At 37.5% G+C, this 12495-nt stretch overlaps 1 protein-coding gene across 1 annotated transcript in view; it reads right to left on the minus strand.

The window, feature by feature from the left end:
* Positions 1 to 12495, minus strand: part of lrp1ba (low density lipoprotein receptor-related protein 1Ba) — a 283055-nt gene that overhangs the window by 174289 nt on the left and 96271 nt on the right. Inside the window, exons 13-17 of the mRNA XM_016574938.1 lie at positions 9467 to 9686; positions 9170 to 9359; positions 5466 to 5594; positions 4170 to 4310; positions 3178 to 3303 (exon numbers count right to left, since the gene is read on the minus strand). Of these exons, the coding sequence (XP_016430424.1) occupies positions 3178 to 3303; positions 4170 to 4310; positions 5466 to 5594; positions 9170 to 9359; positions 9467 to 9686 (806 nt within the window). The remainder of the gene's footprint in view (positions 1 to 3177; positions 3304 to 4169; positions 4311 to 5465; positions 5595 to 9169; positions 9360 to 9466; positions 9687 to 12495) is intronic.

Genomic DNA, 12495 nt, shown 5'->3' on the forward strand with positions numbered 1-12495 from the left:
ATATATATATATATGTATAAATAATAACTTTTCTTAAAAATATTCGAAAATAAATGTATGGTCCAGCAGTCTAAATAAATTAATAAAACAATATTTGATTCTGAAACAATTAAAAAAAATTACATTTGAACTACTATTGATTTTCATTATTATTATTATTATTTTTTTTTTCTCAGATTTAAGACTTTCAGTCTCTGTAAAAGAGCAGCTCAAACATTCCATAAAATATCTACTTTTGTGTTTGATGCAATTATAAATCTACTGTAATGCAGTTTTAGAATAACATTCGAGTGAGGAAATGAAAACTGAATTTTTATATTTGGTTAAACTATACCTTCTAATCAATTACTGAAAACCAGGAATAAAAGAGTCTCTGTATTTCTAGAATCGTCCAATGTTGCTGCAAAAGGACTGCAGGTGTTTCAATAACCTTTGAAGGTCAGATTGTGCTGTTTTATGAAGCTTTGAACGAAGGCAAGCAAACTGGAACGTACAGGCGAACAGGTGCAGATTTTAATTCTGACAGAGTAACAGACCAGAAGTTTGGTTGTTTACCGATTTTATGCATATCGCTGTAGAAATAGTATCAGGCTAAAATATGAAACAAGCACAGTGTGGTGATATGAATGAATGATGTGTCAGTTGGCAAGAATAGCTAGTTCGTCATAGTTTAGCTATGCCTGAAGTTTGTTGCGTCTCATTTACCAATTTTGTCATTAAAATTTCAGTTTTTCAGTAGGTGTATTTTGAAACATGCTAATGAGAACGTTTCCATCTGAGCGTCATCTTGGGAGTCTTGCCAAAAAGTCAGTGTTGTTGATCTTAATGATCTATCCATCTTTAGAGGGTGTGAAATGTGTGAAACCTTTTTATTCTATTTATTATTATTTATTGGTTTCAGTCTATAATAAGTCTTGCTAGTCAGAGCTATTTAATTACATGAGTTAGGCTTTTTTTTCCTCGTCTTTTCAGACGATTAATTAGTTCCCTCAAGATGTCATTTTGAAATTCCAGGTTTGAAAGCGACCTTTTACTGGAGGCGCCTTAGAAGACCGAATGGAGTTCAAACCGTAAATAATCAAGAAAAGTGAGCATTTACTTTGTGACTTTTTAAAAAATATAATTCTGAAAATGATTAAGTCTCTCATGACAGCAACTTGGGGAACTAATTGGTCAAATGTTAATTAGCAGTTCTTATGAAAAAAAGGATTTTTGAATCTTGTTGTGAATGTAAAGTGGCTTCTTTACAAAAAATAAACAAAATTAAAATCCTTCATCTTATTAACAGGAATAATAATATGATAACCTATTATGTATGTGTGTGTGTGTGTGTGTGTGTGTGTGTGTGTATATATATATATATATATATATATATATATATACATATATTAACATATATATATATACACATTTTTGTACCATGTTGAAATCAATTATTTTATTTGTCATTTTTAATTTTGATTTTATATAAGTATAATATAATATAATATAATATAATATAATGTTTTTAATTAAAAAGTATATATTTAATGTTTACAGATTTTATCATTTTTATTTGTTTTTTGTTTTTTTACAAACAACATACAAAACCTTTATATTTAAATCAATTAAACATAAATAAATGAATAAACCTGAAAAAAAAAATCTTGAATTATATACAATTCTAAAACTTGCTCTGACAGATAAGACGACTGTAAATTACAAGCTGGAACTCTCATTCCCCCGTCCTACACTCCCAAACACTTGTCATTGATTTTCTCCAAATTCTTCTTTTAGAGATTAGATTAGAAAATTGTATTACCCACAAAGGGGAAGTTTGTCTGTAGGCTATCTAAATTAAATCGACCGCTGCCTGTTGGCGAAATGTGTGAAATTTGTCTCCAGCCCTTTTATCAAGTGGTACGATACGGCCCCAACAACACAATGTGGCTTAAACACAGCATCTTTACTGCGATATTGATGTTTTGGATTATGTATTTATCCCGATCTCAGGAAAACCCCCAAGGGAGGAGGCAGCTTGTACGGCAGATGACGTCTTCTAGAGATTTAGACCGCAGGATACGGTTCAATCTAAAAGTAAATTAGATGCCGGTCCCATCCAGGAGGTGTAAACTTGACTGAATCAGTCATTCGCAAACCGGCGACCCAAAGCGAGATGCGGAAACACTCACGAAGGACTCGAGCTCACTGGGCCGAAACAGATGTATGTCATGTGTAAATCCCACCAAGTGCATGATGAATTATGCGGACGAACCTAGTTTCGTTTCCCGCACAGCCGCTTCGACCGGAGGGAACGTGTGACACGTGGGCCCGTACCGGCGGGAAATTATACAGGGGGGGGTCATGTAAGACTTCTTCTCCTCTCAAAGCAACATATTCTCTGATGGCGCTAACTTTGAACGCGCATAGCCTACAGCGAGTAACGTGTCTCCCAGTGCCGGGGCTGGTTGGCGAGGTTGTTCCGGATGGCTGGGAGTATATACGGGGCTGTCCATGTAGGACAGGGCTCCAGAGTGAAGCTCACCTGAGCAGGTGTGGTTGGACTCATCCTCGTTGCTGCCGCAATCGTCGGTGCCGTCACACAGCCATCTCTTCGGGATACAGCGGTTGTTCAGGCATTTAAATTGGTCCGCTGGGCAGCTGTGATTAGCTGAGGAGAAACAAACGGCCTGTCAATTGGTAACACAAATTCATCTGAAAGCATCTGGGTGTCCAAAAGTTTTGCAAGATGCTCTGATTGTCATATTAACATACTGAGTGTACCATGCGATATACTGTATCCCACAATACAATGTGCTTAACTTGACCTTCTATAATGTCTTCTGTATCATATTTAATACGGTAAGGCCAAATTATCAACATGATCAACTAATATAGTACTATTTGTACTATAAAAGAAAAGAAAACAGTAATGAACAATAAACAATACTAAAATGTTCTATTCAAAATTTTATTACCAAGAAATATTGAGCATAATAATATTATATATATATATATATATATATATATATATATCTTCTCGTCTCAAATTCTCCGTTGGCGCTAGCTTTGAGCGCCAGTAGCCTACAGCGAGCAACGTGTCTCCCAGCGGTGGGGCCGCTTGGCGAGGTTGTTCCGGATGGCTGGGAGTATATACGGGGCTGTCCATGTAGGACAGGGCTCCAGAGTGAAGCTCACCTGAGCAGGTGTGGTTGGACTCATCCTCGTTGCTGCCGCAATCGTCGGTGCCGTCACACAGCCATCTCTTCGGGATACAGCGGTTGTTCAGGCATTTAAATTGGTCCGCTGGGCAGCTGTGATTAGCTGAGGAGAAACAAACGGCCTGTCAATTGGTAACACAAATTCATCTGAAAGCATCTGGGTGTCCAAAAGTTTTGCAAGATGCTCTGATTGTCATATTAACATACTGAGTGTACCATGCGATATACTGTATCCCACAATACAATGTGCTTAACTTGACCTTCTATAATGTCTTCTGTATCATATTTAATACGGTAAGGCCAAATTATCAACATGATCAACTAATATAGTACTATTTGTACTATAAAAGAAAAGAAAACAGTAATGAACAATAAACAATACTAAAATGTTCTATTCAAAATTTTATTACCAAGAAATATTGAGCATAATAATATTATATATATGGTTTTATGTACTATAAAAAAAAGAATAAAAAAGAATAAACAATACTTAAATGTTTTATATGTCATTTAATTAGCATGAAATATGAAGCACAATATATCATATCATATCATATACATTTTTAGTTTTTTATTGATATTTATGGATTTAATTATTTTTATATACACTCTAAAAAATGCTGGGTTAAATATAACCGAGCGCTGGGTTAAAAAGGGACAACAAAATATATGTATTTTTCATTCATACAACTAGCACAAAAAACCTTCTGTATAGCATTTGATACGCTCATTTTTAATGCCTCTAAATTATCAACATGATTAAAGCTTTGCTGAAAAAACCTGTTATACACAATGTAGTACATACTTTCTGAGATCTGATTGATAGTACTTTTTAGCAAGTAAAAGGCCTTTTATTATAATTGTAAAAATATCCACCTTCAGGTTGTGGTTTTCTACAGTGTACAGATTATGAAATAGGCATTACTCTGTAAGTTTGTGGTTGGACTACAAAAGTGAGAGAAGACCTACAGCAGAGGTGTGGATCTTCATCGCTGCCGTCTGAGCAGTCATCATCCCCATCACACTTCCACGAGAGCTGAATGCAACGCTGGTTCTGGCACTGAAACTCCGCTGGGCCGCAGCGCTTTGTCTTAGTGACCTCTGATGGGGCTGGAAAGGGCAGGAACAAGATGTTAGGGAAAGAACACACACACACTCACACACGCATGCACAGCCTCTACTCTCTGTCTCTTATACACATACACACACCAGGGTTATTATTGTTAACTAAAACCAAAACCATAAAAAAAAAACTTTTCATTAATTGAAATGAAATAAAATGAAATAAAAAGTAACTGTAATAAAACAAAATTCTAATAAAATAAAATATGAAATAAAAAAACATCAAACTTATTTGATTTCAGGTACAACATTTTTTCATTTTTGTTTTAGTGAAGTACTAAAATAACTAAAAAGTAAAACTTTATTTAAAAATATATAAATACATATTTTAAAAAGCTCGTAAAAATTACAAAAACAAACAAAATTAAAAACAAATATATTTTATTAATAGACTTAAAGATTATCACCATAATTAGTGAATTAATGATGTAATCATGTATGTTTTGTTGTAAAGGTTCTGTCACATTAACTTCATCTGATTATTACATTTCTCTGAATTATAATTAAGTAAATTCTACTTCCTGTGATTGCAATTTAACTTCCTGAGTCGCGTGGCCGATTCAATTCAAATTCCAACTCAAGTGTTAAAAGTGGCCAGTTGTTTAGTTCTGAAATATGCTTAAACCAGGCACACTGCATACTTACATTGACACATAAAATAAAAAGTTAGCAAAACGGGAAGTTATTTATGCGGTAAATTGAATCCACATGAGTTTACAATGGATTTAAGGCCAAGTCACACGCAAACACAAACACAGTTGCAGCCAAACCGCGGGTTGAGTGGAAACATTTACATCCCCCACTGGAAATGGAAATCAATGGACATAATTCAGCTTAACATAAACATATCTGATCTGTTGTCATATTTCCGCCACACAAACCGCCACCATTATTGACTAGCCTGTGGGTGCCAATATAAAGTCTGCATATTCTGTTCTACCACATACACACTGGCATCGCTGAAAAAAGATTTGTTAAAAATGACCCATTTGTAAATCCCAGAATATCAATCAATTACATCAGCTCTAACCAGACATGATGCAACAGGTTTCTAGTGGCCAGTAATATTTCTGTCGCTCATATTCTTGCTCATATATAGTATTATGCCTGGTTAATGATACCAAATGACTAATGGAAGCTTACATGAACAGGTGACGTTGTCTTTCTCCAGATGTTGGCCGTCTGCGCAGGTGCACACGTGGCCTGCAGGCGTAGTGAGGCATAGAGCCGAAGGGCTGCAGCCACCGTGATTTGCTGAACATTGGTTATTACCTGAGGAAAAATGCACAACGATGAATGAAACGAAAGATAAATGTGATATTTAATGCAGTTTGGAGACAATATACACGATTGAAGATGTCAAATAAACCATAATTTCCATATATTTGTGTTCAAAATCTGTTGGAGAATCTGTTTTGAAACTGCAGCTTCCAGTCGTTTAAGTAATTAGCTACGCTATAAGCTACTAACAAAAATTACATAGACATACTACAGTAAATTAAAGTTTCTTAAGTGAATATGTTTTATGTACATTTTTATATTAAAGCAATTTTTCCTGGCTGTAAACCAATGAAAATTTTAATTAGTGACAATATTACACTGAAAAATATAAATGTGTACTAAATACAACAATAAAACATCCTATTTAAATAGATGAGTCAAAAAATAGTCATGAACAGCATTACTGAACGAAAATATTTTCTGAAATATAAATTATAAATGAAAATATTTCACTATTTTTCCTCAGCTACTGAAACTATTTTACTTTAAAGAGGGGGGGGGATGCATTATTGAATGAAAATATTTAACTAAAATAAATAACTGAATTATAATTAAAAATATTTCACTATTTTCCCGCCTACTTTTGAAGCAGGACTATTTTGCTTAAAAAAAAAGATTAACAAACAGTAGTGCAGTTTCTGTTGGTCAACGGCTGAATTCATGTAACAAACTTGAAACTGAAAATCAGCAAGGGGAAATCTTTCAGTCATGTGGATTCCTACAGAATTTCGCCTGTGAACATTGGCTAAACAACAGTGAACGTGGCTGCACTTAACTCACGTGAATTATTGAATCACTTACTTGAACCATCTAAACAAACTTTACATTCACTAAAAGGATTTGAACATGTTACATGTTAATTACATCGGCTCTTATTTTTTAGTAGTGTTTTATAACAAGTACGCAATTAACAAGATCATGAGCGTTAAACTAAATGCTTTACCACAGACTTCCACTAACTGCATGTCCAAGCACACCAAATGAACAATTTTTCCAATGCAAATAGCTCTCTCAGTGAAGTCCAGCATCCGGAGAGGACATGAAAGGACAAGCTCAGAGTCTCTTGTCCAATGAATATTGATCTTAGCTCCATTAAAATCAATGATACAAGTATCTGGCATTGACTCCCAGTGAAGAATGCCATCAATTGGACTCTACAGGACATGTGTCCACTGAATCATCTGCAGAGATTAATGCAGATTAAAGCAGATCACATTAATTGAACAGTGCTTTTCGCCTTTAGTCGCTAAAATGTCATAATGCATTGTGAGTGCAAATTACCATGTATATAAATCATCTGTACATAGATAAACATGTCATTGTCGCATTTTAATGTAATTTTAGGAGGAGAAGCAGTGCTCCAGTCACATAGCAGATTTAAAAAAAAGTATTATTTGGGCTCCAGAATGCAATTACATAGAAAAACAAACCCATTCAGACATTTATATAATTTCCTGAGGGAAATGCTAAACATTTTATGTGAATACGAGACTGTAAACTGAAACCACTGACCATTTCATAGAACAACAGTTCTGAGCAAATGATATCAAGCTCACTCTCAATTGTCAAGTCAGGCAAAAAAATGAGTCATAGCAAGCTAATGTAGCAAAACGCGACAACAGCTCTAACTCAACTCCTGAACAGAGCTAAGTGAAGCTTGTAAAATGATAAATAGCGAACATTAGACTATTTGCTTTCCCGAAATGTTTGTAACATGCACTTAGCATTGTAATGCAAATCAACATGTAGCTTATATATTGGGTGACATCTCAAGAAAGAGTTAAACAGTGCATGCTAATTATCAAATCCAAAATTACATACAAATGTTGTACAAGGAATGGTACAACAGCTAGACATGTTCAGTAAAGTTTAGATTCCGTAAACAAAGGCTTGTTATTTCCACTAAAATCTAAATGCACTGGCAGGTTATTATATATTCAGCACAGTTCCACTTGGCTGCATTAGCTTAGCGTGTGAATTCACTATCCAGTGTTGAGTGCTTCAGTGGGCAGGTTCAGACCTCTGTGTTGCACATTGGCAGGTGCTTATGACTGCTAGTAGCTCTAATCACAGGTGCCGAAATGATGCATCGAACATCTGGTCAACATCAGTAGCATAAACAGGATTTCCAAGCTGTTAATTAAGAACACCAGCATATGAATTACAACCATCGACCACCTTGAAAAAGTTTGCAACACCTTTATTATCCATTGAAGTCCCCTTTGTATACATTATTGAGACCCATTAGCGGATATTTAAACCAGAATGTTGCTATACCTCCGTTTGTCTGTTTGTTTAGCAGGTCATTGAAGTTTGAGAACGATTCACATTCCTACTGCACCTGAAATGGCTGGGTCAATCCTGGCCTGCCATTGGCTGGCTGTCATTATGAATGACATTCAGTGTCTCTACCAGATGCAACATACGAGTAACTCTACAGGAGCTGCCATAGCAATTAACCTTGAGCAAAAGTTGCAGACAAAACCGAACATTCATCATCATCCTCAGACACCTTACTAGCTCACAGCACATATGACGTGTATAAATAAGAGGTCAGTTATGATCAAAGCCATTTCACATCGTCAAGAACAAGTTAAGCCACCAAATACAGTGGTTTTGTGAAAGAAAATGTGTGCAAAAGTCACCATCAGTGGTGCAATTCTGTCTTTGTAAATTCCCCTGTAATTTTGATGTACCCATTTCTGCACAGTAGGGTGATGGAGAAAAATGTCACTAAATTGAGTATAGGTGCCAAAAAAACTGCCCAGTTTCTCAGAACAATTACTCGTCATTGGAGACATAAGTGGAGATCTGGATCCAGAACCTCAGAATGACAAATCACACAAATTTCCTGCAAATGCCTTCAAATTAGCCTTTAAAATATAATAAAGAAGTTAGGCTTATTTGATCTGAGTCCCAAAAATGCTTGGATCATGAAGTCTTAAGGTTAAAATTACCATTAAATATCCTACACGGGGAATATCCATTGCAAAGCATTTATTCAAATCCAGGGACTTGCCGGTGTGGCATTTGTTTCTAGAATGTTCAGCTGTTTAAAAGGTGAATGCATACGGGGTAATAATATTTCATTTCCATATATCGTACGGTATACCATGTGTGTGCCAACACAAGAATTGGCCTCTGGGCAAAGCTATGGCAAGAATTCATTGCGGCTTTAAATCTAAGGCATACATATTCAGTCATGGCCTAATGGTTAGAGAGTCGGACTTGTAACCCAAAGGTTGCAGGTTCGAGTCTCGGTACCATCAGAGATTGTAGGTGGGGGGAGTGAATGACCAGCGCTCTTTTCCACCCTCAATACCACGACTGAGGTGAGACCCTTGAGAAAGGCACCGAACCCCAAATGCTTCCTGGGCGCCGCAGCAAAAATGGCTGCCCACTGCTCCGGGTGTGTGTTCACGGTGTGTGTGTGTGTGTGTACGTTCACTACTCACTGCTGTGTGTGTGCACTTAGATGCGATAAATGCAAAGCACAAATTCCGAGTTTGGGACACCATACTTGGCCACACGTCACATCACTACACATCATGTCACTTCATATTTACCTTTCTGGCTCTGCGGGTCATACACCTGAATCCCGAAGAGAGGTGGTCTTTCTGCCCGCAGTAGGGCAACATCATTGGATGACGAATCCAGACGGAATATTGAGGCGTTCATGTAATCCGTCCAGAATATGTAATTCTGGTAATGCGCAATCCCAAATGGGTGATTTAACTCTTTCCCGCTGTACACCACCTGTGAGAAGTAGATCAGGTTTTTGAGTCACAGGGAAATATTGAGAACAACATAGAGAGGAACGGAGGTATCCAAGAACTAAAGAACTGACTCACTCATTTACTAACCGTTCTGTGGCTGCCGTTGAGGTAGATTTTCTCAATGTGGTCATAGTAGGCGTCACACCAGTACATGACGCTGGAGGAGTGGTCCAGAGTGAGGCCATTGGGCCACAGCATGTTGGATGTGACAAAGATCTGACGGTGAGATCCATCCATCCAGGCTTTCTCTATCCTCCCTCTGCTGTCAATTAACTCATCCTCCTCCCAGTCCGTCCAATACATCCATCTAAGAAACCAATTGAGAATTGATATATTTAAGATCATGACACCCTGCTGAAGAGGACCAGCGAATTAATTTCCATGTTGCTCTATGGTTTAAAACAGATTAGCATGGTTCTGGTGTCTCAGGTGTGGGAAACTCTGGCCTTGGAAATCTACTGTCCTACAAACACTAATCAAAAACAGATGCTTGTGATCTTCAAGATTTTGGTTAGATTTTTCAGGTGTGTTTAATTAGGGTTGGAGCTAATGCTGCATTCAATTTACCTAGGAACTAAGATGTCGGAGCTGGGAATGCCTTCACACCCAAGTGGACTGTATTCCAGTAGAGAAGTCAGAAAACCAAGATGGACACGTCCATTGTTAGCAATACTGATCAATAAAAAACACATAAAAGCTGTATTTTGTACAGATAACTTGATAGTTTCACGTCCACAAATAGAGGTTGGATAGTACTGTGTGCACCACTGAGTTTATTGAGACATAAGTGCTAATATTTTACTACTGTTTCTCTTCTGTTGATTTACTGAGCAACCATATTGGATTCTGAAGTTGGAGTTGTTGCGATTCCTCCTAAATTCTGAGTCGGAGTTCCGACTTGAGAGGGCGTTCCAGTTAAAAGTTCCTACTGGGAACTTGGAATTTTCAACTTCAGAGCACAAATGGAATGCAGCATAAAAGTGAATCTCGAGGGCCAGAGTTGCCCATACCTTTTCCAACTGGTAGTGTTTCCAAGATTTACATCAATCCACCATCATGGTGTTTCTGGAAAATATAGTTCACCATACTTCTCAAGCTAGTTAAGAAGCCCAGTGGTGACACCAACATTCATTACCGGGCACCATTAAGCAAATGGGAAATTCCCTGAGATGCAGGATTTGAATGCCACAAACCAGAACTAAAAACAGTTAGAGTGACTTCTGAGTTCCAGCTGAAAAACAAAATCAAGCTGGGAGATGTGTTTTGGAACATTGTAGCTAGTTTCTAGCTGGTCCAAGCAGGTAATAAGCTGGTAGACCATCTTGAACCAGGAACAAACCGCTTACCAGCTGGCTATACCAGTTCAAGCTGGTCAAATTGGATTTTGGAATGCTGATGGTTTCATTAACTGCTTAGACTAGTCTTTTGTTTTTCCTTCAAGATTGGTCATAACTTTTAAAAGTCAGTTACAAAAGAGTAGATTGGTCTCATTTGAATCCAAAAAGTAACTTGTTTAACTACTAGTTGATCAAACTAGTTCTTAAGACACAGTCTTAACATACTGGTTATATTTATGCAACTGGCCCCAGGTTGGACCACTTAATAACCAAGTATCACATTCCGAAACACAGCTACCATCTTAAGCTGGGTTTGCTCAAAGGTGTCTTCTAAAAGACAGATCACCGTAAAATAATCTTTAAATGAATTGAGGGAAATATCTACACATAATCATCTAAAAAAGAGGCTTGTATAATTGGATGTTATTATTAGTTCATGATTTATTTGGAAGCCAAAACTTTTTGTTCTGCAAATCTTACAAGGTCCTTTTTTTCCAAGTTCAAATCGCTCACATTTCACAGCATAAACTTAACACTGTGACACGGCCTTGCGCATTTGAACGTAGCCTAACATAACATGACAGAAGGAAACGACTCCCCCCACTCATATTCAGTGACCTGTTGAATAATTCATGAGGCGGGGCTTTGAGTGACAGCACCTGCTGTGAACAGGCAAACCAGGCGAGTGATGGAGATGGAGAGCAAATGCGATCAGGACCTAGAGTCATAACAGCTAATCCTCCATATTATCATGTTAACACAGACAGGAAATGAAATGCGTACATGGGATACGGAAGGACAGACACGGCAAAGGACAGATTAAAACTGATTACTGGTAATTGTTCCAAAGACTTCAGGTCTTATTTGCAATTAAATGATCTGAAATTCCCAGACATCGAAGCTATTAAAAACAGACAACCCAATCCAGAAACCCATTATGAGGATAAACATGTCAAGTGTACAGCACATGGTAAGAAGTCACTAAAATATAAGCAGAAACTGGAACCTGCCTTTAAACTTTTAAACCTCTTATGGCAGGCTTCAAAGTTCTGCCAAGGCAGCGATTCGCAGTCATGGAGTCTCCATATTCCCTTTAAGCCTTTCCATCTGAGCAATGACATCGAATGAGGATGTTCGCATTAGCTCCCTTTGGCACAATAGCACATCTGCAACTTCCTCTCTTTGATTTAAATTAACAATATTATTGAATAAATGTGTTTTGTAACTCCAAGGTGACACATACATCAGTATAACCATATAGTACCATGTTTTTTGGAGCTATAGTAATAGATTTTTTTTTCTTTTCACATTTACCATCATATAATACTATGGTTTCTTGGATGCATACTATGGTAATTCCATGGTATTCTTCAGAATTTTGTTATAATTATTCAGTGCCATATATCAAAGTATCATCATTTTACATGGTTTTTATATTGATGGTTCCTCTTCAGGAACTCGCGCTGCGTCGGAAAACGCTAGGGGAGCGCCTTCTGTGACCACGCTCTGAATAGCATGTGAAATCAGTCCAATAGCTGAGCGGGACGTCACGGGCGGGTGACGTCATGACCAGGAAGCTATAAAAGCACGTGCGGCGGAGCCAGCGTCAGCTTTCTGTCATTCAGCGAAGCACTCTGTGTGTGTCAGTCATATTTATTGTTGTCTGTCAATTGTGAAAGTCTATAAGCTAGGCGCACCACAGGCCAGTCTTGCAAGACTGGTTACCTTAGGAGGTCACCTGGCGGTGTGGGAGCCCCTGCCAAGTGTGCTTCATTGGGT

This window comes from Sinocyclocheilus rhinocerous, unplaced genomic scaffold, assembly GCF_001515625.1.
Source record: "Sinocyclocheilus rhinocerous isolate Xijiao unplaced genomic scaffold, SAMN03320098_v1.1 scaffold2578, whole genome shotgun sequence".
Classification (NCBI taxonomy): domain Eukaryota; kingdom Metazoa; phylum Chordata; class Actinopteri; order Cypriniformes; family Cyprinidae; genus Sinocyclocheilus; species Sinocyclocheilus rhinocerous.